General features: G+C 42.7%; 1 protein-coding gene across 1 annotated transcript in view; it reads left to right on the plus strand.

Annotated features, from left to right (window-relative positions):
* The window catches only part of LOC139259760 (metalloreductase STEAP3-like), a 53,164-nt gene extending 26,727 nt beyond the window's left edge, over positions 1-26,437 (plus strand). Inside the window, exons 2-6 of the mRNA XM_070875463.1 lie at positions 10,357-10,427; positions 13,164-13,650; positions 15,415-15,938; positions 19,041-19,205; positions 21,101-26,437. Coding sequence (XP_070731564.1) covers positions 10,365-10,427; positions 13,164-13,650; positions 15,415-15,938; positions 19,041-19,205; positions 21,101-21,397 — 1,536 coding nt within the window. The 5' untranslated portion in view covers positions 10,357-10,364 and the 3' untranslated portion in view covers positions 21,398-26,437. The remainder of the gene's footprint in view (positions 1-10,356; positions 10,428-13,163; positions 13,651-15,414; positions 15,939-19,040; positions 19,206-21,100) is intronic.
* The last annotated feature ends 1,033 nt before the right edge of the window (positions 26,438-27,470 follow it).

Raw genomic sequence — 27,470 nt, forward strand, 5'->3', positions numbered from 1 at the left:
GAAATTGAATTCAATACATCTAGCAGTTTGTGGGCTATCACCAGAAAATGGCCATTAAAGCTGCCATTTTGTTGTACAAATTCTAATGTCCTTCAGGGGAGAGAAACTGTCACCCCTACATGTGCCTCCAGTTCCATACTACATATTTATCATCTTTCAGGGCAACCAGGAATGCCCAATAAAATATCACATTGGGAGGGAAATGTCAAATAATCGGAAATGGGCAAACCAAGTACTAAGGGATCTGGATAGGTTGGGAAGGTGGTAAATGGCATTTTGCAAGGTAATGAAACTAGGGAAAGGAAATGAGCAATGACAATATAAACTAAATGACTCTAGGCTTGCCAAGGCTTCTTCAGCAGCATCTCCCAAACCCATGACCTCTACCACCTAGAAGGATAAGGGCAGCAGGTGCATGGGAACACCATCACCTGCAAGTTCCCCTCCAAGTTATGCACCATCCTGACTTGGAAGTATATCGCCGTTCCTTCTGCGTTGCTGGGTCAAAATCCTGGAACTTCCTCCGTAACAGCACTGTGGAAGTACTTTCACCCCACGGACTGCAGCGGTTCAAGAAGGCGGCTCACCACCACCTTCTCAAGGGTAATTAGGAATGGGCAATCGATGCTGGCCTTACCAGCGACACCCACATCCTATGAACTAATAAAAAAAAGACTACAGGACATAAACCAGGAGAGGGATCTAAGGGATATTGGTGAATAGCTCACTGAAATCAACAAGTAACATGACAGCAGTAAGGAAATCTGACCAGATTGTGGGATGTATAGAGGCATAGAACACAAATCGCAAGAAGTGGTGGTGGATTCATCTGCTATGTGCAATTTTTATCACCGTTACAAAAAAGATATCCTTACTGGATACCTAGTGTTCGGCTCTGAACTTTGAGAAGAGATTGAAGCGCCTGGGATTGTTTTCTCTGGAGAAGGCTTTTGGTATATATTATTCATGATTCTTAAGGAAAGACGACAAATTGAACCCTGGTAGTGTGTTCAAGATTGCTGCAAACTCTGGAACCATGTGACACGGGTTATAACATAGAAAAGGGAAGTTGCACGTACAATTTAGATTTGATTACTTTCTGCAGAACGTACTGAACATATGGAACAGACTCTCCAGGGAGGCAGATAGTGTGGAAAAATTTACAGGAAAATTGGATAAATATTTGATAGAGTGGGAAATTGAGGACTATTAGTTTTGAGACCTGCCACATGGACTGGAAAATATTTTCCGGTCCTATCTTTGTTCCTATTTAATACTAAATCAAATTAAGTATTGCTTTGCTGTCTGTATAGAAGCCCAAATGTGCACTAAATGTGTGTCCCCCAGTAAGATCTTTTCCAGCATCACTTTTGAGCTGTTTCCTAGAAGATAGAGAGTGGTCTCTCATAACTTGTCCCAGATTCGGAACTCATTTCTTGAAAAGTTGTGAATGTAAATTTGCTCGTTTTTTATGGTTATGCAAGTGGCTTTTTTGTTTCTTTAAGAAATCAAAATAGTTTTTAAGTGAAAGAGTCTACAATTCAACAGTTAAAAATAGTGTAACTAAGGTTTTCAAAAAAACCTGGTAATATAAAATGCAATCTATATATTTGTTTACTCATCATTGTTATAGAAGGAGGAGGCTCCATGAACATCCCCATTCTCAGTCATGGGTGGAGCCCAGCACACAAGTGCAAGACACAAAACTAAAGTGTTTGCAAGTGTCTTCAGCCAAAAGTTCCCATTCGGCCTCCTCCCACCATCATAGATACCAGTGTCTAGCCAATGTGGTGCCACATAACATTAAGCAGCAGCTGAGTGATCTGGACACAGCAAAACGTCATGGGCTCACAACATCATGGCTGTCTTGTTTCAAGACCTGTTCTAGCTTCTCCCCTAGCAAAGCGATTCCAGTACCGCTATGACAATGGCATCAATCTGACGATGTGGAGGATTGCCCAGGTAGATTCTATCCGCAAAATACAGTGTAAATCCAACCCAGCCAATTACCACCCTATCTGCCTCCTCCCAATCATCAGTAAAGTGATGGATGGAGTTGAATAATCCCATCAAGCAGCACCTACGCACACATAACCTGCTCACTGCCAGAACAACTCTGCTTTAAACTTCATCACAGCCTTGATCAAGACATGGATGCTAACTGGCTGTTGAGAGGGGAGAGTAGCTGCCCTCGTCATCAAGGCAACATTTGACCCAGTTATGGTACCAAGGAGCCCTAGCAAAACTGAAGTCAATGTGAGTCAAAGGAACAATCCTCCACTGGTTGGAGTCATGCCTGACACACAGGCAAGATGGTTGTGGTGGTTAGCAGCCAATCACCACAACCCCAGGATATCACCGAAGGAATTCCTCGAGGAAGCAACCTCGGCCTATCTTCAGCTGCTGCTTAATAAGTTCAGGAATGGGACTGTTTACTGATGACTCCACAGCAATATTCCCTCTAAATTTTTTGTGGTGCACAACCCCTTTAGCAGGTTGCGCAGCCAATTCAAATTTCCGCAGGGTTTTTCATTAAAAGCCGGTAAGCGGCCTGTGCAGGACCTCTAGACTGCTGCACGGGCCACGCAACCAAACGGGAACATTTCTCCACAGTATCCGGCTCCATTTGCAACTCTACCAATAATGAAGCAGCCCACAGCAGGATAATATCCAGGCTTGGGCTAGGAAATGGCAGGCAGCATTTGCATACAAGTGCCAGGCAATGACTTATATAAACAAGAGAAAGCCCAGCTATCTCCGCTTGACCTTCGACACAGTACAGGTACCATCTACATGTTGGAGATCACCACTGACCAGAACTGAACTGGACCAGCCATATCAAAACCATAGCTACAAAAGCAGAGCAGTGACTGGGTCCTCTGTGATGAGTGGCTCACCTCCTAATCCCTCATAGACTCTCCACCATCTACAAGATTCAAGTCCGTATGATGGAATACCCCCCACTAGATTAGTGCAGCTGCAATATTACTTAAGAAGCTTGGCACCATCCAAGACAGAGCAGTTCACTTCCTCTTACCACTGAACTCAGTATTCATTCCCTCTCCACCGGCACATGTGGCTGCAGTATTGCCAGGATATAGTGCAGCAACTTAACACGTTTACCTTGAGAGCACCTCATTCCCCTGTGATTTTTACCACCAAAAAAAGACAAGAGCAACACCATCTGCTCCATATTTCCCTCCAAATCACACATCATCCTGACTTGGATGGATATCACCATTTCTTCAGTGTCGCTGGGTCAATATCCTGGACTTCCTACCTAACAACATTGTGGAAGCACCATTGTCACCAGGACTGGAAAAGTTCAAATAGAAAGCCCACTACCTTCTCGGGGCAACTGGGATGGGTAATAAATGTGGACTTGCTCATGTTGCGCACATCCTCAGAACAAACAATTAAAAAAATATATTGCACTTTAGCCAGACAGTAGAAACCCACGGTTGCAGATTAAAGGCTTACAGCTGAATGTTTCAAACAAGATAGCAGATCAATTAGAGGTCAGCTACCACTTTTCTAGATTGTCTCTCCCACTCATTCAATGTTGTTTAACTGAATGTCCTTGGCTGAGGGTTCGGAGTATTTACTTTGTACAAACAAATGAGTATAAAGTGAAATTCTGATTACGAACACAAGACTGAGGTACAAAATTTGATTTAACTCTTCTTCCTTCCATTTTACTAAATTTGTTGTTTGGAATATCTGGCACATAATGACATAGCTGTAGGATAAAGTAACATTTTGAAGCTAAAGATACTTCTAGTACTCCAATGCACAGCTTTGTTCGACTGTAGAAATATGCTCCAATGTCCTTGTCACTACCAGTATATACATTTTTGTACTTGTCAATTGCATTATTTTGGGATATTTGATTTTGAATAGATCATCTTGCTTGAAAACTATGTCCAAAAACATGGATATTTTCAAGGTAACTTGCGCAAATTAAATTTTTAAGTTGCATCATGTCTACTTTTATATGTTTACAAACTTCTGCGAAATTCATTTTGCTATACAGTTATGCAATTACTGCTAGAAACAAGACAAAAAATTGCCTGTCCCTTTCTTTCTGCAATACCAAACTGCTGAATTTACATCAAATATAGCAACTTCAATCGTCAAAGATCAGAAGCACAACACAATTCAAAATCCACAAGATCAGGAGAACACTCACTTAATGGTTTTGTGGACTCTCAAACGGTGGGAGAGCGAATTCAGTAATAATGCAGTGCACATTATGCAGGACTATGCTTTGGTAGTAACATTACTAATTACCTTGGGGAACCCTTTGAAGAAGGCAGTCTTGGATGTTATGCGTTGTGGAACTTGCGATACAAAGATACTATTAGGCAGCTTTTCCTTTTGATCCTTAGCACTGCACTGTATGGGCACTTGGATTTACTTTGGCGTGTTCGGTGACGCAAAGCTGTTCAATCCCTATTGAAAGAGGGCCTGGATACTGCAGCTTCTTTGAAATCTAATCAGATCTCTTCCAACTTAATGGCCCGGATTTTATGGAGCCTATGACGTACGCCGTCATAAGTGCTGTGAATCCCCATAAGCATAATAGGAATCTCCTTTCTCATTGGTTGGGCCGGCCCATGTGATCCCAGGGACGCTTTCAAACTGCGTGCGCCCCTGGGATGTGTGGGCCTTTATGCAGGCGACGCCTGCAGGCCCAGGATCGCAAGAGTCCGAAGCTCCAAGGTAAGTGCGTAGTTTTCTTGTGGTTCGGAGGCGTATGCAAGGGCGTAAAGCCTCCGAACGCAATTTCCAGGCTAATAGTACAACACCTTACCCCACGACCACTACTGTAGCGCTGTTCTTCCTTTTTCTTCATGGTTATCGGAATTTTAGTGAGAAGATTTAAAATAGAAGCTTGAACAAAACTAACAGGCAGACAGAATAATTCAAAACAAAATGTAGTGGCACATGTCAAACTCATTATGGTTATCACTGTCCATCACTTCATTCTTTCATAGCATTAATCCAGTGCACAAAACAGAAAATTATATGTAACCTTCATATTAAACCCACTTACATGATACTTAATCAATTGAATGGCACTAAGATGTATTTTACTTTAAACATGTTTTGACATCCATATATAGCACTCTCAATAAAAAAACTAATTGAAAGTTAAAAACTATGGGTCCATTTTGCTGTTAAATATAAACTTTAATAGCAAGAAAATGTATAGTGCCATCTTTCTGCTATTTCAATGCAGACCCTCAGGCTCTTTCTTTAGTTTAATTTTGCGTCTTTCTTGCAAAGTTGGTGATGTGGCAAAAACATGAGCTCTGCTTGCAGACTACAATTGAAGTTGCAGTATTTGGTCAGTCACATAGGCAGCAATATCCTAGCATGGGTATCCCGGGAAGGTGCATGCTCCCTGGAATTGTTTTGAAGTTTCTGTTATAAATAGGGTATTATGGTTAATTTTGAACACATTGGGCTAGAAATTTGTTTGTGGTGATATCAAGTTTTTTCCCGTTATTTTACGCCAAAAAATTTCGCCATGTTTAAGAGGGTAAAATTGGCAAAAGAAATGCGGCCAACAGTAAAAATCGGTGTTGCACAAAGATTTATGCTGGAAACTGCAGTTCTCGAGGCCTACCACCGCCAAAAATACAAAAATAAAAGCTTCAACTTACCTTTTTTGTAGGTCTTCATACCTACCGCTGTTTCTGGGGCTTCTTTTGAGGATGTAACTGGTAGAGTGGACAAGGGAGAACCAGTGGATGTGGTGTATTTGGACTTTCAAAAGGCTTTTGACAAGGTCCCACACAAGAGATTGGTGTGCAAAATTAAAGCACATGGTATTAGGGGTAATGTACTGACGTGGATAGAGAAAGTGGTTGACAGATAGGAAGCAGAGAGTCAGGATAAACGGGTCCTTTTCAGAATGGCAGGCAGTGACTAGTGGGGTGCCGCAGGACTCAGTGCTGGGACCCCAGCTATTTACAATATACATTAATTATTTAGATGAAGGAATTGAGTGTAATATCTCCAAGTTTGCAGATGACACTAAGCTGGGTGGTGGTGTGAGCTGTGAGGACATTGCTAAAAGGCTGCAGGGTGACTTGGAGGGGTTAGGTGAGTGAGCAAATACATGGCAGATGCAGTATAATGTGGATCAATGTGAGATTATCCACTTTGGTGGCAAAAAACACGAAGGCAGAATATTATCTGAATGGCGGCAGATTAGGAAAAGGGGAGCTGCAACGAGACCTGGGTGTCATGGTACATCAGTCATTGAAAGTTGGCATGCAGGTACAGCAGGCGGTGAAGAAGGCAAATGGTATGTTGGCCTTCATAGCTAGGGGATTTGAGTATAGGAGCAGGGAGGTCTTACTGCAGTTGTACAGGGCCTTGGTGAGGGCTCACCTGGAATATTGTGTTCAGTTTTGGTCTCCTAATCTGAGGAAGGATGTTCTTGCTATTGAGGGAGTGCAGCGAAGGTTCACCAGACTGATTCCCGGGATGGCAGGACTGACATATGAGGAGCGACTGGATCAACTGGGTCTTCATACATTAGAGTTTAGAAGGATGAGAGGGGATCTCATAGAAACATACAAGATTCTGACAGGACGGGTCAGGTTAGATGCGGGTAGATTGTTCCCGATGTTGGGGAAGTCCTGAAGTTGGGGAAGTTTCCACAAGAAAAAAAACTGGCGCCCCTCCGAGCTGGGCGTCCGTTTTTCGCGCCTAAAAAAATCCTCGGTATTCTCCACCTACTTACAGGTCCTGTGGCACTCGGCGCAGCCAGCACAAGCTGTGGGGGGGGCGGAGCCGTTCCCGGCGCTGAAAACAGTGCCGGGACCTCTGCACATGCGCGCTACAGTCGGCACGCAAGTGCAGTAGCTCCAGGCGCCGAACTGTGTGGGAGGGGCCCGAAGCACGCAGCCCCAATGGCCTCACTGGTGCTGCGTGAATGAGGCTCCTCCCATGGCCAGCTCCTGCTCCCCCCGCCGACCAGACCCGAGACCCGCTCCCCCCTGCCCCGATCCGAGACCCGCTCTCCCCCCCCTTCCCCCTTCCCGGCACCCGCTTCACCCCGCATCAACCCGAGACCCGAGACCCGCTCTCCCCCCCCCCCGACCAGACACCCGCTCCCCCCGACCCGACACCCGCTCCCCCCCCCACCCTCGCCCCGACCAGACACCCGCTCCCCCCGCCCCGACCCGACCCCCGCTCCCCCCTACCGACTGATCCGACCCGCGCTCCTGTTCCCTGACCCGACGCCCCCCCCTCCCTCTCTCGCCCCCCTTCCCCCTCCCCTCTCCCTCCCCCTCTCCCTCCCCCCTCCCTCCCTCTCTCCCTCCCCCCCCCTCTCTCCCCTCTCTCTCCCTCCCCCCTCTCTCTCCCCCCCCCCTCTCTCTCTCTCTCACCCCCCCCTCTCTCTCTCTCTCTCCCCCCCCCTCTCTCTCTCCCTCCACTCTCTCTCTCTCTCTCTCTCTCTCTCCCTCCCCTCTCTCTCTCCCTCCCTCCCTCCCCCCTCTCTCTCTCCCTCCCCTCTCTCTCTCTCTCTCTCTCCCTCCCTCCCCCCTCTCTCTCTCTCCCTCCCCTCTCTCTCTCTCCCCTCCCCTCTCTCTCTCTCCCCCCCCCTCTCTCTCTCTCTCTCTCTCTCCCCCCCCCCCCTCTCTCTCTCCCCCCCCCCCTCTCTCTCTCTCTCGCTCTCGCTCAGCGGCACGAACGGCTGCAGAATTCTCCCTGGCTGAAGCACTTTCACACAGGTAGGAAGATGGTTTATTTAATCTTTTCTTGGCTTATAAATGTTTATTCAGGTTGGATTTATTTGTATAATATTTGTAGAAGTATAAATAAGGATTTATTGTCGAATTTAATGAGTTCCCCCCCCCCCCCCCCACCTCGTTCTGGACGCCTAATTTGTAACCTGCGCCTGATTTTTTAATGTGTAGAACAGGTTTTTTCAGTTCTACAAAAATCTTCACTGGCTCCATTCTACTTTAGTTTGGAGTACATTTTCACTGGAAACTTTCAAATCAGGCGTCAGTGGCCGGACACGCCCTCTTATGAAGAAAAAATTCTGTTCTAAACTAGAACTGTTCTACCTGACTAGAACTGCAGAAAAAAAAATGTGGAGAATTGCGATTTCTAAAATAGTCCGTTCTCCACCAGTTTCTCCTAAAAATCAGGCGCGAATCATGTGGAAACTTGGGCCCATGAGGAGAGACTGGATCGACTGGGCATGTATTCACTGGACTTTAGAAGGATGAGATGGGATCTCATAGAAACATATAAAATTCTGACGGGACTGGACAGGTTAGATGCAGGAAGAATGTTCCCGATGTTGGGGAAGTCCGGAACCGGGGACAGAGTCTAAGGATAAGGCGTAAGCCATTTAGGACTGAGATGAGGAGAAACTTCTTCACTCAGAGAGTTGTTAACTTGTGTAATTCCCTACCGCAGAGAGTTGCTGATGCCAGTTCATTGGATACATTCAAGAGGGAGTTAGATATGGCCCTTACGGTGAAAGGGATCAAGGGGTATGGAGAGAAAGCAGGAAAGGGGTACTGAGGTGAATGATCAGCCATGATCTTATTGAATGGTGGTGCAGGCTCGAAAGGCCGAATGGCCTACTCCTGCAACTATTTTCTATGATTCTATGTTTCAACGCAGGCTTTTTTCAGGCACTTTATTTTGACCCCGAGTATGGGTTCCCTGAATGGCCAATTTTAAGCAGTGCGTTTTTCTTTGGCATGGCACGTGGTTGATCCGCTTTTTAGCGATATTTCGAAACTACCATTCTTTAACTTTGGCCAATGTAGATAAATACCTTTTAACGGCAAAAAAGGCAAAATATCACCGAAAAAACGTGCGCAAGGCTGGCCAATTTCTCCCCCCAGTGCTTGAAGACCTCCTTGTGCATCAGTCAGAGTCCTAATATGTGGAATATATGTTTCAGAGCCAACACATCTCTGGCATAAGTGTTGGAGAAGGCTGGGAAAAGGGAGAGGAACCTGGTTTGCCTAGATTCTGCCCTGTTCAGAGAATTCCAGGAAATTCCACTGGGGTGGTTTATGGGCAGAGCTTCCAATACCATCACAATGGGTCTCCTACTGGGCCCAGTGCCTGCTCAAGTTATATCACGGGCTTTACAAAGCCCCCAAAATGCAGGAGGAAGCAGGTAATTGATCACAGAGGGGATCTATTTTCCATAGAGAGTGGGACAGCCCTTTTGGGAGCTGTAGAGTTGGTCGCTCTACCTCTGGGGAGGCCATTCCTCATTCTCCCTTACTACAACAAAGCAGCATAGCACTGCTCCAACATTGCAGGCCTTCATCAGGGTGGATGCCGCTGTTGCGTCCTCATGGGCACTCGTAGCTTGCTTTGCGATGCTTTGCCACCCACCCATTTCCCAAATAGGGACAGTATCTACAATGGACTCTATGCTGGCAGAGGGGGCCTCATGGAATTAAGAACATAAGAAATAGGAGGAGTAGGCCATACAGCCCCTTGAACCTGCTCCGCTATTTAATAAGATCATGGCTGATCTGATCATGGACTCCGCTCCACTTCCCCACCCGCTCCCCATAACCCCTTATCATTTAAGAAACTGTTTATTTCTGTCTTTAAATTATTCATGTCCCAGCTTCCACAGCTCTTTGAGGCAGCGAATTCCACAGATTAACAACCCTCTGAGAGAAGAAATTTCTCCTCATCTCTGTTTTAAATGGGCAGCCCCTTATTCTAAGATCATGCCCTCTAGTTCTAGTCTCTCCCATCAGTGGAAACATCCTCTCTGTATCCACCTTGTCAAGCCCCCTCATAATCTTATATGTTTCGATAAGATCACCTCTCATTCTTCTGAATTCCAATGAGTATAGGCCCAACCTACTCAACCTTTCCTCATAAGTCAACTCCCTCATCCCCAGAATCAACCTAGTGAACCTTCTTTGTCGGTCCTAAAGCTTTATTTGGCAAATTTCACACAAGTGCCCAAAAATGTGCACACAATAATGCATGCCCTAGGCAGTCAATCTGTTCAAAAGAAAAATTATGATCTGAACTACATGGAATCACCTGGTTACTTCGGCTTTGTTATTTTTTCAACTGATACACAGTGCAGACACTCTCAGGATCTATTTTGTGTGTTGCATTTTCACATTTTTCCACACATGAAAGTGAAGAATTTCTACAGGGTGGAATGGCCATTACAGTAAACATTTCATAGATGAGGCATTTTGTCTAGTGTGTGTTTGGCCAAGTTCATTTACCCCTTTTTCCAGCCAGTTAATATCTGTACATTTTTAATGTTCTGGATACAATTATACTTTCTCTCTTTTCCATTACAATAACCAATTATGTTTATAATAGCATTCTTTATGTATAAGAAGATATCTTGGAGCGCTTCAGAGGGTGATGGACAGCAAGGCACACTAATCCAGGTGAGGAAAGGAAGGGGCAAAAGCATGGTCAAAGTAGAGGTTTTTTTTCTGGGCAGGGAGGGAGATGACGAGGCAGTGATGCTAAGGGACAGAATTCCAGATAGTTGGGGAAAGGTGTCTGAAGGAGTAGCCCCAATATTGGAATGGGGAGAGCAGGCAATGAGAAGTGGGCCAGTGCTTGAGGACTGGAGTGTCATAAGGCTGGGGGAGATTACTCCGATAAAGAAGGGTGTAGTTGTGGAAGGATTTGAAGATGAAGGTGAGTATCATTTTCAATTCTCTGGGACATGGGAAATGGATCTTGGCAAGAACAGGGTCTTCAGTGCGCGTGAGGACATGGACCACTACATTCTAGATGACCTGAAACTTATGACTGGTAGAAGTGGGGAGGCTAGCAAAGAAAGCAATGGAGAAAAGGTGATAGAAGTCTGGATTGATGTCTTGTCAGGGAAGAGGTAGAGGCAAAAGTGAACAGTAATGCAGAGGTTAAAGAAAGCAGTCTTCGTGACTGATCGAATTTAGGGGAGAAAGCTGAGCTCAGGGTCAAGTAATATGCCAAAGTTCTGTAATTATAGACTAAGCCTGATGCGACAGCTGAGGAGTTGAGATCAGAAGAATTTGGGTGTTTACAGGAGCCGAAGATCATTGTGTTTGGTTTTGCTGACATTAAGCTGGAGGAACTGAGAGCTCATTCTGGTCTCAATATCTGATAGATAATTGGAGACGGTGTCAACAGCCATGGGGTCCATGGGATAAAGTGGTAAGGCAGAGCTTGGCTTTGCTAGCATGCATGTGAAAGGTGACCTCCATGTTTCCATATAACATTGACAAGGGGGAGCATATCGATGAAGAGGAGGCAGCCAAGAATAGCACCCTGAGTGCTTCAGAGGTGACCATGTGGACACAGGAGAAATCATTTGAGATGGTGTAACGATGGTGTGATGCAATAGATAGGAGGGGAACTAGAAGAGAATAATGCTATGGATGTGTAATGTGGAAGAGAGATTCCAAAGATAGCAGGAAGTTCAATGAGGATGAGAAAGGATGGTGAACCATGGTTGCAGGCACATAAGATGTTGGTGACATTGGTATGATTTTGGTACTGTGTTGGGAGGTGGGGCACAAGGGGTGAAGCCTGATTTTGGAGGGCTTTGAACAGGAAGTAGTGATAGAGGGGGCCAATTTGAGAGAGAAAGTGAAGGTTGAAGACCTTAGAGAGGATGGAGGGATGGCGAGGTCTTCATGAGGAGAGGGTGGTTACACTAGAGTAACAGGCAGAACTGGAGGATAGTGATAAGGTCGCTGACAGTGATGATCAGTGGACTGAGAATAGGTGGTTGGTTAGTCGGAAGCTAGGACAGAGAGCGGATTAGAAAGCAGGTGGCGAGTTTCATGGAAGAGATAGGAACATCTGTAATATGAAACCTGCTTGATTTTTCCATTAATTTAAAATGGAGGAAAATTGGGCAGCTGGTCCTGCCTACCTAATTTTCCAATATTCCCTGCACCCAGGTTTGAGTGTGCATGGTCCCAGGCCCAGGAAAGTCTACTTTGGGGGATAAAGGGGCAGGGGGATATACCCATGGTGGAAGGACACCGTCCATTTTGGATATGAAAATGTCCATGAGCTCCTCCCATTTGATGAGGTAAGGATGGTGAGAGTGACAATGGACCTTGAAGTGATTGAGTCAGATTTTGTAATGGCTAACCAGACCAATTTCTTGTCGGGTATGTTCCAGCTTATGAACAGCGAGTATGAGGCCTCAGAGTGACTGTTCTATGAGGGGTGCAGTAGGTATGCATAACTGTTTGGGGAATTGACTGGGATATGGGCATTAAAGGAGAAAGAGAGGCAGTTGTTGACATAAAAGATATCAATATCGACCCGAGTAGAGGCCATAGCTGGGGGGAAATCGGCCATGAAAGGGCTTGTGTGAGAACGTTGGAGCAGGGTAGCTTTTCTGGAGATCAAATGTGATAGTGGAATAGTTTGGAGCAGGCAGGAGAAAGGAGATAAGAAAATGATTACAGTTTACAGAGCCCTGTCAGTGATCGAGACCCTTGAGGTACTATGGTGATGAGGTCAAACGGAGTGGCAGAGAGTTGATGTGAGGGTTAGAAGGGAAAGGAAATTGGCAGTGGTGGGGGAAGTTGACTTCAGGTAGAGGTTGACGTCACCAAGGATGAGTAGTCTTTCTGTGTACAAAGACTTATGTAAGACGTAGGGAAGAGACTTAAGTGAGGAGGATCGTTTAGAATGGGTGAGGTGAGGTGTTAAATTTGTGGAGAAGAAGGAGGAGTAGGGGCAGAGAATGAGGGGGGATTTGGAAATGAATGTTATACTACCAGCTTTGGCTGCTAGGGTGGGAAACATATTGGAACATGAAGCCAGGGGGTGAGTTGCAGCCTCGACTATGGGGGGGGAGGGGGGGGCGGGGAAAGAGTGACATCCGAGAGTCAATTTTATGGCAGTACCAGTGCAGTCTGGTGCACATACCACAGCTCATCAGTTTTGAAAGGACCCATGCTGGCTGCATCAAAACACAAACCTTATTTACACGTTAGGTTTTGTAAGGCTTCAAAATAATTAATACTTCTGAGTGTATAAACTGACGAATCACATAATTCACAGACATGTGCATCGTAAACGAATGAAGATCATGAGATTATTTACGGGTAATAGTGGAATTTCCACAGAAAATAACATCTCTTCCTCCCCTCTTTCCTCTCTTTCAGCTTAAAAGAATGGCTAAAAAAGAAATGGTAAAACCACTCTTGGGAAATGAGAGTGAAATTCATCATTATGATCTCCAAAAAATAGCTGTTGGAATTTTGGGAACTGGAGATTTTGCTCGCTCTTTGGCAGCACGTCTGGTATGTTCTGGTTATGGCGTGATCGTTGGAAGTCGACATCCTAAATGCACTGCAGCTTTGTTTCCCACTGCGACTGAAGTTACTAGTCAGCGAGAAGCCATAGGCAGGGTCAACACTATCTTTATAGCAGTGTACCATGAACATTATAGCACGTTGAGTGAACTAAGAGATGTACTGACTGGTAAAATTTTGGTGGATGTCAGCAACAACATGCAAGTAAATGAGCATGAAGAATCAAATGCTGAACACCTCGCCTCTCTGTTCCCAGAATGCACGATTGTGAAAGGGTTTAATGTCATCTCAGCCTGGACTTTACAATTTGGTGCAAGAGATGGAAATAAACAGGTGCGTATAACAAATATAAAACGGTGGAAAATAATTCCTTGTTTTGTTAATGTAGTATGATTTCTGATGGGGACAGATAGTCATAGAATTAAGCACAGTTGGTGGGACTGTAGCTCAAGAATCTACTTAAAGTTTGGCTTTTCAGGGTTTAGCTTTTAACTTTTATTGCTGCTATGCGTCTGCACACATTCAGAGACTGAACTCCAAGCCATCGTCAACATCTTCACCAAAGCTTACAAAAGCATGGGACTTACACTAAACATCCGTAAGACAAAGGTTCTCCACCAACCTGACCCCGCCACACAACACTGCCCCCATTCATCAAGATCCACGGCGCAGCCTTGGACAATGTGGACCACTTTCCATACCTCGGGAACCTATTATCAGCAAGGGTAGACATCGACGATGAAGTTCATCACTGGAGACCATCTCCAGTGCACCTGCACAGCCTTCGGTCGCCTGAGGAAGAGAGTGTTCGAAGATCATGCCCTTAAATCTGGCACCAAGCTTATGGTCTACAGGGCTGTAGTGATACCCGCCCTCCTGAATGGCTCAGAGACGTGGACCATATATCGCAGATACCTCAAATCGCTGGAGAAATACCACCAACGGTGTCTCCGCAAGATCCTGCAAATCCCCTGGGAGGATAGATGCACCAATGTCAGTATTCTCGATCAGGCCAACATTCCCAGCATCGAAGCACTGACCACACTCGACCAGCTCTATTCGGGGGGGGCCACATTGTCCGCATGCCCGACACAAGATTATTAAAGCAAGCGCTCTACTCGGAACTCCTACTCGGCAAGTGAGCCCCAGGTGGGCAAAGAAAACGTTTCAAGAACACCTTCAAAGCCTCCTTGATAAAGTGCAACATCACCCCCACCGACACCTAGGAGTCCCTGGCCAAAGACCGCCTTAATTAGAGGAACAGCATCCGGGAGGGCGCTAAGCACCTCGAGTCTCGCCGTCAAGAACATGCAGAAAACAAGCGCAGGCACCGGAAGGAGCGTGCGGCAAACCAAACTCCTCACCCATCCTTTCCTCCAATGACTGGCCCACCTGTGACAGAGACTGTAATTCCCGTATTGGACTGTTCAGTCACCTGAGAACTCACTTTTAGAGTGGAAACAAGTCTTCTTCAATTTCGAGGGACTGTCTATGATGATGATGGATGATGTAGTAAAAACTGCATAACTGTTTTTATTATTTCACCCATTTCATGCAGTCCATTTCAGGACTAATCTAATCTCTACCTCTTCACTAATTAGTTGAACTGTGTGATTTATGTCACTCATTCGACATTTGTGTAAACTTTGGTAAAATGCAGACATGGTGATGATCATAGTCATGTCTGCAATATACCCCTCAGAAGAGATCTACATTGCAGATCCCAAGCACAGTGCATTTAGACTGAAACAGTGCAAAAAAGTTTCCACTTTGTACTGAAGCCAAATTGTAATGTAAATCTGGAATTGGGGTGTGACTTTAGAGTAAAGTGGAGTAAGATTTCCTGGAGTGGAATTGTTAGACAATTGTTAGACAAGGCGTGAAACTCCTTTGTGAGTATAAAAATTGTCCAGGAAGGTTACTTTTGGATCTCCAACAGTATTCTGTGTACAAAACTAATTCCTTTTGATGCCAAATGATATTTTTAACAATGCGACTAACTTCATTTGCATAGTTTAGCCTTAAAGCTTCTAGAACAGGTATTTTCCATGAAGGAAAGAGCTCGATGTAAGGTGCTCAATTTCTTTTGCTCATGATAAAGAGCGCAGTATCACAGGAGGGGACGAAAGATGTAAGGTGGCTGAAATGGCACGAAATATGGGATTCGTTCCTGTGGATATGGGCTCTTTATCATGTGCAAAAGAAATTGAGAACCTCCCACTACGGCTCTTTCCTTCATGGAAAATACCTGTTCTGCTGGCACTAGTCTTATTTGTATTTTTCTATATCTATAATTTTATTGGAAAGGTTATTCATCCATATGTAATGAAAGGACAAAACACATTTTATAAAATCCCGATTGATCTTGTTAATGTCACTCTACCATGCGTTGCATTTGTGATGCTCTCCCTTGTTTACCTGCCAGGCGTCCTTGCAGCCATTTTCCAACTGCACAATGGCACAAAGTACAAACGTTTTCCAAGTTGGTTAGATCAGTGGCTTCAGCAAAGGAAGCAGCTTGGCCTGTTGAGCTTTTTCTGCGCTGCTTTGCATGCTGTCTATAGCCTCTGTCTCCCTATGCGTAGATCTGAACGTTACCAGCTGCTGAATGAGGCTTATATCCAGGTAAGAGAATTGTAATTTAAAGCATTGCACAACAACTGACACATTGTTAGCTAAGTTCAAAGATGGTGCAGCAAGCACACCACCAAGTGGCAGGTTTCATTAGAGAATAATTATATGACCATTTTACAATAGTGACAAGCTAACTCCTTCCTCTCCCCTCAGCTTTTCAATAAAATTGGTGTTTTACTCGGAGAATTCTAAAATAGTCTATTCCTGGGGAGGAAAAAACAATTTTTGAAATACCGAATTATCCAGAAATTTTAATTAAATTAAAATGGCAAAGTAGCACTTTTAAGTGCACTTGAAATTATCCAGTATTTTGGACTGACTTTGAATTAACAGGAACAGACTACAATTAGTAAAAAATATTAATCTGTCTTTCTAATCAATGTTATATTTAATATAGTAACTTGATGTGCTCTGCAGTTACATTGACATATATTAAACGAAGAAAGGAGTTTGCTATAATCAATGGCACATAAATACATTGCATTTTAAAAGTATTGGTAAACAACAGATAAAATAACAGCAACTCAAGTCCTGAGAGATTACTATCAAGCAATATTTAACCTGCTTTATCCACCTCAGCCTATTGTATTTAGTCTATAGAAATCTACCCTTGATTGGTCTACCTGCCAATCACATTTGAGCACCTAACTCGGTTGAGTTAGCTACTCCCGTTTTCAGATACAAGTTGTTAAAACCACATTGGATGAAATTTTATTTCTAAAGGACCACTGTTAAATAGCATTAGCACTATAGTCTGTGGCGTTAATAATAATCTGCTAATAATGGAAATTGACAAAATAGTGACAAAACCATGGATCATGATTTCCTTTGTTACACTTCCAGCTTTTTATTTCCTTTTTAAACTTAATCACATGTGTTGAGGGCTTGAATAATCCCTTAACTCCTACACCATGTTTACTTACTGCTTAGAACAAGGTGAAAGTTTACCTTTTACTTAAAATAGACTAAAGGGGCTTACAGAAAGGAACAGAAATTTGTGGGGTGCTTTTGTATTACATGGGACGTATTATGCAATTTGGGGGTTTCAATTTCAGGTTTTAACAATTACTTTGAAAAATGAGGATTTCCCATTGGAAACCCACGTTATTCAGCATTATAAGACCCCTGAAACAATGTTACTGGTATAGTGATTTGGAACATTATTTTGATTTTTTTTCCTAGTCATGTCCCTTATAAAGTTTGTAAGCTCCAAAACATGGGCATAGTGACAACGAAAGGTATCAAAAATGCAGTTTCTCGGTCTGGAAAGACTACAAGGACTACACTGCCAAAGAAACTTGCTATGGTGAATAGGAGTCCAAATTGAAACCGATACATTCCATCCTCTCATAGTATACATCAAATACAGCCTAAGAAACAGTTCGTTTACCAGCTTGGTAGGACAATTAGAATTCAGCCATTTTAAAATTTTTGAAATGAGGTTTGTGGTCCCAGGATCTCGCATTAAAAATTATTTGACAGTTGATGAGTATCTGTGACAACTCGTTGTTATCACTGTGTGGCATACTAATAAAGAAAGACATTTATATAGCACCTTATCACATCTCTGATGCATCTCAAAACATATATACATGAAGTACTTTGAAGTGAGTAGTAACTTTGTTAGAATAAAAAAAACAAGCTGGAAATGTTAACATCTGTAAAGAGGAAAGGCAGGTTTTGACATTTTGGGTGTGGACATAAGAACATAAGAAATAGGAGCAGGAGTAGGCCATACGGCCCCTCGAGCCTGTTCCACCATTTAATACAATCATGGCTGATCCAATCACGGCTTCAGGTCTACTTCCCTGCCCGCTCTCCATAACCCCTTATCCCCTTATCTTTTAAGAAACTGTCTATTTCTGTCTTAAATTTATTCAATGTCCCAGCTTCCACAGCTCTCTGAGGCAGCGAATTCCACAGATCCGCAAGCCTCTGAGGGAAGAAATTTCTCCTCATCTCAGTTTTAAATGGGCGGCCCCTTATTCTAAGATTATGTCCTCTAGCTCTAGTCTCCCCTATCAATGGAAACATCCTCTCTGCATCAACCTTGTCAAGCCCCTCATAAGATCACACCTCATTCTTCTGAATTCCAATGAGTAGAGGCCCAACCTACTCAACCTTTCCTCATAAGTCAACCCCCTCATCCCCAGAATCAACCTTGTGAACCTTCTCTGAACTGCCTCCAAAGCAAGTATATCCTTTTGTAAATATGGAAACCAAAACTGCACGCAATAGTCCAGGTGTGGCCTCACCAATACCTTGCACAACTGTAGCAAGACTACCCTGCTTTTATACTCCATCCCCTTGTAATAAAGGCCAAGATTCCATTGGCCTTCCTGATCACTTGCTGGAGCTGCATACTAACCTTTTGTGTTTCATGCACAAGTACCCCCAGGTCCTGTTGTACTGTAGCACTTTGCAATCTTTCTCCCTTTAAATAATAACTTGCTCTTTGATTTTTTTCTGCCGAAGTGCATGACCTCACACGTTCCAACATTATACTCCATCTGCCAAATTTTTGCCTACTCACTTAGCCTAAATCCTTTTGCAGATTTTGTGTGTCCTCCTCACACATTGCTTTTCCTCCCATCTTTGTATCGTCGGCAAACTTGGCTACATTACACTCAGTCCCTTCCTCCAAGCCATTAATATAGATTGTAAATAGTTGGGGTCCCAGCACTAATCCCTGCGGCACACCACTGGTTACTGATTGCCAACCAGAGAATGAACCATGTATCCCTACTCTCTATTTTCTATTCGTTAGCCAATCCTCTATCCATGCCAATATATTACCCCTAACCCCGTGAACTTTTATCTTGTGCAGTAACCTTTTATGTGATACCTTGTCAAATGCCTTCTGGAAGTCCAAATACACATCTACTGGTTCCCCTTTCATTAAAACTAAAAACTAAAAGATATTTTGGCATGGTTTGAAAACAAAAATAAATGGAGAGATAATCAAGAGTTACATCTATTTAATGGATTAAATAGCGTGCAAACTGCTTGGTAGAAAATTATTCTAATGGTTCTTTGTATATGGTAAATATGATGCTACATTTGCACATGATCCTATTTCTGTTGTCTTAACAGTTTTACAATGGTACAAAACATGTCTGGATAGAGGAAGAAGTGTGGAGGATGGAAATTTACCTTTTCTTCGGAATTTTGGCTATTGGTGTGCTTTCATTGCTTGCTGTGACCTCACTGCCATCGGTGGCAGATTCTCTGAACTGGAGGGAATTTCATTTCATTCAAGTAAGACAGTTACACACTTTTAAATTGTGCTATTATTTTTTTCCACTAATATGCTTATGTCAGTGATAAACTTAATTATTTCAAGTGAACAATTATTCGTAGAATGCTATTGTAGGCATCTATGTTCATTTAAGATTCCTGCAAAATCACAAATATGGCTATTTGTAATGTAAAATATTGGCAGCAATTCAGTTGGGGTTTAATTGTAAGACTTGAACATTGTTGTAGTATTTGAAAGCAGAGGTTAATTTTACCAACTTACCAGTCACATGCTGGTACTCCCTCAGTATTCTACTATGAATAGCACTCTCATGCTGCTCACGTTTTTAACTCAATTGGGCAGAAATCCAGATGTAAAACAATGGGTCTATTGATTTGCTTCGTAAAGGACTATGGTGGTCAACATATTTTAATTGCTTTTCTGAATCCAATGTCTTTTGTCAATGCAAAATGGCAAGAAAAACAATCTATCATTTTGCTACATTTTGCAACTTTACATTTTAGAAAGTAAACCATGTTAGATTGCTGATACTTACTATTACCAATAACTTTTTTTAGTTTTTGTTCGATCATTAATATTATTTTGCTATTTAAAAATATATTTTAAAAGTTGATCAGCATAATGTAATAGTGAATTGGAAAGACCCTAAAGGCTTCAGGTTTAATCCCTGCTCTCCATTCTAATATGTTAGCCTTGGCTCAGTGTTGGTACTCTCACTTCTGAGTAAGAAAGTTGTGGGTTCAATTCCAAGTCCAGAGCCTTGAGCAGATGATCTAGGCTGACAATTTAGTGTACAACTAAAAGAATGCTGCATTATCTTTCGGGTGATACATTGAACCAAGGCCCCATTTGCCTTTTCAGATGGATGTGAAAGATCCCATGATACTATTCAATTAAGAGTTGGGAGTTCTCTCGGTGACCTGGCCAACATTTATCCCTCAACTAATATCACTAAACTAGATTATCTGGTTGTGTACCTCACTGTTGTTTGTGGAACCTGGCCATACACAAATTGGCTGCCACATTTCCCTATAAGTGGCTACACTTCAAAAAATACTTAATTAACTGAGTTTTGGGACTTCCTGAGGTTATGAAATGCAGGATCTTTATTTCCTGTTTGCTAAAGATGAGTTAGCAGTGGGATTTACTGTTGGCTTCAGAATTCCCAAATTAGGCAGCTGAAGGGGAAAGCAGCCAAGATTCCTACTTCTGGTGCAAGTATATAGACTGGGTGTGATCACAGCAGCTGTTTAAGCATCGATGTTGTAGCTGAGACAACATCAATGGCTAAATAATCCATTAACATGTGATGTCCAGGCTCACATGAAGAATGGCCATTGCAACCATAACCAGCATGAGATGATGCCATTCAGTAAAATTGATGGAATAAAAGTATATGTAAACTATTTACAATTTAAAGGCCACAGTTCAGATCTGTAATTTGATTAGTAACTCAACCCCTCCAAGTTCTGTATAGCCCACATACTATTCTTCACAGCTGTACTTCTTTATAGAATGCCAGAATATTAATACTGTCATTTAGTCACAACAATTTTTACATTGATCATTGTGAAAGTTATTAATTAATCAAGATTCTAAAATTACTGCCCTCAATCCTATCCTTATCATTTGGGATGTTCCAAAGTGCATTGAGATTATGTTGGAAGAAAAATTGATACAATATCCACAAACGTAATGCCAGCATAGAATACAAAATAGCATACATAATATACATTTCGAATGCTGATAGTTCTAAAAAAAACATTGTGTAAAAGCTCATTAGCTAATGCACATTATTATTCATAAGTATCCTGTAAAAGGTATTTAATTTGTAAAAATTACAAGTTGACACATGACCAGTTATGTGAACCTGAAAGTCGATGTTCTTTTTCAGTCTAGACTTGGATGCACCGCACTGGTGATCAGCACTCTACACGCACTAACCTTTGGATGGTGTAAAGCCTTCGACTCAGCCCAATACAAGTTCTATCTGCCACCTACATTCACACTTGCTCTTATTGTGCCTTGCATAGTTCTTCTGGGCAAAGTGTACCTTCTCCTTCCCGTTGTGAATCGCAAACTGACACGGATCAGACGAGGCTGGGAAGCCGGTCACCAAGTGAAGTTCCATGAAGCTGGTGATACTAGCCAGTTTGCAGATTTCAGTACAGAGAACATTAGCATAGTTTGAGTACTGCCTTTGTAATAATTTTCATTTGTAAGAATTTGATATTTTCCCCAAATTAAAGCACTAGTTATATTTTCTAGTGTTTTATAAATTATAAATAAAAGCCAGAGATGGTTACTAAAGACTAGTTGTCCACTCTTAAATATACAAAAACAATTATTGCTTTCTTTTTGCTTATGCATTGTATATAAAGATAATTGTTAGCATTTTATTCATTATTTGCATGGCTAGTGATATAAAAACTGTTATTTATTAGAGCGAATAGTTTTAAGGTTGGTTGAAAGTGTGGAGATTTCCTGTAAGTTGTTTGGAGATAGGCAATTTCCCCACAGAGGAAGAAAAAATGTGAGTTGCTTAGAGAAGAATTTTCAGGGTATGAAATAGTATAGAATAAATACAAAGAATAAACAAAATATGTTATGAAATGTATCTTTAATTGACTGGGAATATATAGTTATAGAACATGTGTGCTTGAATTGGTATGTATTCAAACCATTAAGATAACAAAAGCCAAAATCAGTAAGAAGCCACATGCTTTGTGATCACCCCCAATATAGGGAAAACACTTCATCCTAAATATTTTTTTATATATACAAGTCTCATCCTTTTAAGCATTACACTTATTTACACTCTAGACATCCTACTTTAGTGTACCCTCGTCTCACTAGTATGTGTGGTAATTAGTAGGCTACACAAGTATAAGGTATACAGAATTAAGCAATGTAAAACTGACTGAATTACACCAGAAGATACTTAACTTTGAGTCTAATGTAAATCCTGACATTGTTAATTAATTAGAACAGTTGTATATTGTTCAGTATATATTTTGTGCTGGTAGATCTTAAATCAAATTGTGTCTGGAACCAACCATCACTGAGAACATATACTTAGTACTTCTTCACTGTTGCTTAAATATCCAGGCGTAGAGTTTCTGCTTTGGGAGCAATCAGGAAAATGGGTGCAAATTGCGATAGAAGTTACGCAGGTTCTTTCATAGTTCTTTCGCCCAAACTCATTTGCATAAATCACAAACTTAAAATCTCCCATCAACCAGTGAAATCAGTCAGTGTAATAGAATGTAATTGTTTTTTTTTTCTTTGCATTAAAAGATATTCATTGTATTTAAGAGGGGCAATAGGTGCAGTTTTTTTAATACAGCTGAGAATGGGGTTTATCACAAAAAATAAGCATTTTTAATATTGAGTGCCTAGTCCTCCACCTGTGAGCAATGTTCCCTCGAAAAAAGTGTGCACAGTCCTCTTAACTGGCTGAGTGGCCCATTCAAATTTTTGCGCATGTGCAGTTTCTTCCATTGAAATTCCGGTGAGTGGTCTGCATGGGACCTCTAGACCATGGCGCAGTTGCACAGAACATTACCTGAGTGACCTGATTTTAAATCACTGAAAATGATCGTTTAAAAAAACTGAACTAAACCATTTACTACTTTCACTGGTGTATACTCGTCAGTTTCTAAATAAATTAATCATATTTTAATATGTACAAACTTTTAAAATATGCCTATTAGTGACTGCGCCAAAAAAGTAGCTCAATTTGAAGAGTCCTCAAAGGCCTGCAAACGGTGGAAACTCGTCATCCTCATTATTTCAATCTGGGGATGCAGCCAGTTTTGAGCACAGGGCCAGCTTCCAGCGTAATATGTTTTAAATTAGCATTAAAGACTGCGGAAACTTGATTTACGCTAGACATAACTTGTGTTTAAAATTCCAATCTTCTGTGCTAGTTCGGCCGGATTGCGTTGATAAAACCAGCAGACATTGTACATTATTTTTATTGCAGACAAATGTCTGATAAGTTAGTATATTCTGCCAGCATAAATATATAGATTTTATTTAGCATTTACACATTATGTGCAGCACAATTTAATACATTTATTTCTGTAATTGAGGTGTGATCTTATTGAAACATACAAGATTCTGAGGGGGGCTGACAATGTAGATGCAGAGAGGATGTTTCCCCTCATGGGGGAATCTAGAACTAGGAGGCATAGTTTCAGAATAAGGGGTCGCCCATTTAAGACAGAAATGAGGAGGACTTTCTTCTCTCAGAGGGTTGTGAATCTTTGGAATTCTCTACCCCAGGGAGCTGTGGGGACTGGGTAATTAAATATATTTAAGGTGGAGATAGACAAATTTTTGAATGATAAGGGAGTCAAGGGTTATGGGGAGCAGGCGGGGAAGTGGAGTTGAGGCCAGGATCAGATCAGCCATGATCTTATTGAATGATGGAGCAGACTCAAGGGCCCAAATTGCCTACTCCTGCTCCTATTTCTTATGTTCTTATGTAAAATGTATACAAGTTTCCAATATTTCATAACTGATTCATGGAGAATTTGCTATGGGGTTACAGAATTTTTTTTGTGCTCAGTATTGATTTTATACAACAAAAAACATGTACATATGTCCAGTGTACATTTAAAAAGTTATTGAAAACAGTTTTGAAATTACATTTTGAACATAAAGGCTGGCTACGAGGAGGTGGGGATGGAGAAACAGGACTAGAAACAGTAATCTCATTTTGCCTTTTGTTCAAAAAGCACTTTAATATTTAAACATTGGATCATGTTAGATATGTTTTTCAATTGATTTAATTATCGTACAGTAGCTGATTAAAGTTTTGTTTTTCCTCTAATTTGTTGCAATTAAAACTACCCATCACTGCCATCACACATCCTCTTTGCATACTTACAATGTAGTACTAAGAATATTTTAATGTAAAAAGTAAATACATTATAAAGATCAACCAGAAATGTGTTTGTTACGTTTTAAATAAATGCAAAGTTTGAGTTTGAGTCACTCAGAACCACTGCATTCAATTATCCATTTACCCAATATGCAAATTGTTATTGCTGCATGCAGTGAAATAAAGCTCGATGTTGCTGCAGTTAAATTCATGATTTGATTTTTATAATTTTCACCATGACACCCACTAATTAAAAAAAAATTAAATTGCCAACAAAATAAAATCATGCTATTGAATACATGGAGTATGTTTCAAAAGCATAATTCATCCTCGGATTGAAATGACAAACATATCAGACTTCAACCTTTATAAATGTCAACTTAATGCCTCTCTGTAAGCTTTGCCTGTGTTGTTCATATTGTTCATTAATGCTGAAAAGCACTTGCTTAGTTTAACCGTTCAGTATTTTGCGTGCTAATTTTGATATCTACATGGCAAGGAAGTTCTGGGTTTTCCTCAAATGTCTGCCCGAATATAGACATATGAAACGAGATGGGGAGATCCACCATTGTGCTAGCCAACTTCCTCCACACCCCTGTAGCAGGGATGTCGGCTGCCCCACTTGACCTCACAGCATATAATTGATAGCGGGGAGGAGGCCAATTTTTCCCACCGCATGTCTCAACTATTGTCAACAGCGGGCAAGGGGTGGTGATAGACCATGGGGCAGAGATGGAAAGCCCATGACTGCAAATGTTGGAGACAGTGGGCCTAGTAGTATGCAACTCTCTCCAAGTGCCTTACCATTTTTGCTAGAGAGACTTTAATTTAGTAAGACCCTTTTTTAAATTCCTTGGTTAAACTAGACTTCTCTTTCTGGTGGCAAATCTGTCTAGGAGGAAAATTCAGACCCGAGTTCTTGTTTACTAAAGTATTAAGCTTCTAATCAAGTAGTCCTTTTTGAAAAATATTGAATGTTTGATATTTTGTTTGACAGGCATATTGAATACACAAACATTGTGAGATTACGGGCCCAAGTTTCCACACGCGCCTAGAACGGCGCAGTCCCGACCTGGACGCCCGTTTTTCGCGCCACAAAGTGCGCCTAAAAAAATCCTCGGTATTCTCCACCTACCTGCAGGTCCTCTGGCCCTCGGCGCAGCCAGCACGAGCTGCGGGGGGGGGGGGAGCCAGGACTCTGCGCTAAAAACAGTGCCGGGACCTCTACACATGCGCGCTACAGTGGGCACGCAAGTGCAGTAGCTCCAGGCGCCGAACTGTGTGGGAGGGGCCCGAAGCACGCAGCCCCTAGTCCTGGCTGAATGGCCTCACTGGGGCTGCGTGAATAAGGCTCCTCCCACGGCCAGCTCCTGCTCCCCCCCCCCCCCCCTCGACCAGACCCGACACTCGCTCCCCCCACCGCCTGCCTCCGGACCAGACCCGACACCTGCTCCCCCCCCCGCCTCCGGATCAGACCCGACACCCGCGCCCCCCCCCCCCCCCAGACTGACCCGACCCGCGCTCCTGTTCCCGCTCCCCGACTGGACCCGACTCGCGCTCCTGTTCCCGCTCCCCGCCCCCCCCGACTGGACCTAACCCGACCCCCCCCCACTGGACCCGACCAAACTCCCGCTCCCGGACTGGATCCGACCTTCCCCCCTCCCTCCCTCTCTCTCCCCCACCTCTCTCTCTCCCCCGACCCGAACCGAACCGAACCTCCCCGACCCGACCCAACCCAACGCCACCTACCTGTAAATCTGGTGCTGGGGACGGGCCGTTCAGCTTTCGGTCCCGAAAGGCCTGCCTGAAGCACTTTCACACAGGTAGGAAGATGGTTTATTTAATCTTTTCTTTGCTTATAAATGTTTATTCAGGTTGGATTTATTTGTATAATATTTGTAGAAGTATAAATAAGGATTTATTATAGAATTTAATGACTTCCCTTCCCCCCCCCCACCTCGTTCTGGACGCCTAATTTGTAACCTGCGCCTGATTTTTTAATGTGTAGAACAGGTTTTTTCAGTTCTACAAAAATCTTCACTTGCTCCATTCTATTTTAGTTTGGAGTACGTTTTCACTGTGGAAACTTTCAAATCAGGCGTCATTGGCCGGACACGCCCCCTTTTGAAGAAAAAATTCTGTTCCAAAGTAGAACTGTTCTACCTGACTAGAACTGCAGAAAAAAAAATTTGGAGAATTGCGATTTCTAAGATAGTCCGTTCTCCACCAGTTGCTCCTAAAAATCAGGTGCAAATCATGTGGAAACTTGGGCCCTACATTTTAAAACTGTTTAGTTCATTTAAATAAAAACAGGTTAATTGTTATATTGCTGTCAGGTATTTGTGCTCAATGTTCAATAAAATTTCTGAATTGATTGCAGTTGGGAGTTCTTGTCTTGATTACATAGAAACATAGAAATTAGGTGCAGGAGTGGGCCATTCAGCCCTTCGAGCCTGCACTAACATTCAATATGATCATGGCTGATCATTCACCTCAGTAGCCCTTTCCTGCTTTCCTCCCTTTAGCCATGAGGGCCATATCTAACTCCCTCTTGAATATATCCAATGAACTGGCATCAACAACTCTCTGCGGCAGGGAATTCCACAGGTTAACAACTCCGAGTGAAGAAGTTCCTCCTCATCTCAGTCTTAAATGGCCTACCCCTTATTCTAAGACTGTGTCCCCTGGTTCTGGACTTCCCCAACATCAGGAATACTCTTCCCGCATCTGACCTGTCCCGTCAGAATCTTATACGTTTCTATGAGATCCCCTCTCATCCTTCTAAACTCCAGTGAATAAAGGCCCAGTTGATCCAGTCTCTCCTCATATGTCAGTCCAGCCATCCCTGGAATCAGTCTGGTGAACCTTCGCTGCACTCCCTCAATAGCAAGAACGTCTTTCCTCAGATTAGGAGACCAAAACTGAACACAATATTCCAGGTGAGGCCTCACTAAGGCCCTATACAATTGCAGTAAAATCTCCCTGCTCCTATACTCAAATCCCCTAGCTATGAAGGCCAACATGCCATTTGCCTTCCTCACCGCCTGCTGCACCTGCATGCCAACTTTCAATGACTGATGAACCATGACACCCAGGTCTCTTTGCACCTCCCCTTTTCCTAATCTGCCACCATTCAGATAATACTCTGCCCTCGTGTTTCTGCCACCAAAGTGGATAAGCTCACATTTATGCACATTATACTGCATCTGCCATGCATTTGCCCACTCACCCAACCTGTCCAAATCACTCTCTTAGTATCCTCCTCACAGCTCACACCACCACCCAGTTTAGTGTCATCTGCAAACTTGGAGATATTACACTCAATTCTTTCATCCAAATCATTAATGTACAATGTAAAGAGCTGTGGTCCCAGCAC

The sequence above is a fragment of the Pristiophorus japonicus genome, chromosome 3, assembly GCF_044704955.1.
Source record: "Pristiophorus japonicus isolate sPriJap1 chromosome 3, sPriJap1.hap1, whole genome shotgun sequence".
NCBI classification, from domain to species: Eukaryota; Metazoa; Chordata; class Chondrichthyes; family Pristiophoridae; genus Pristiophorus; species Pristiophorus japonicus.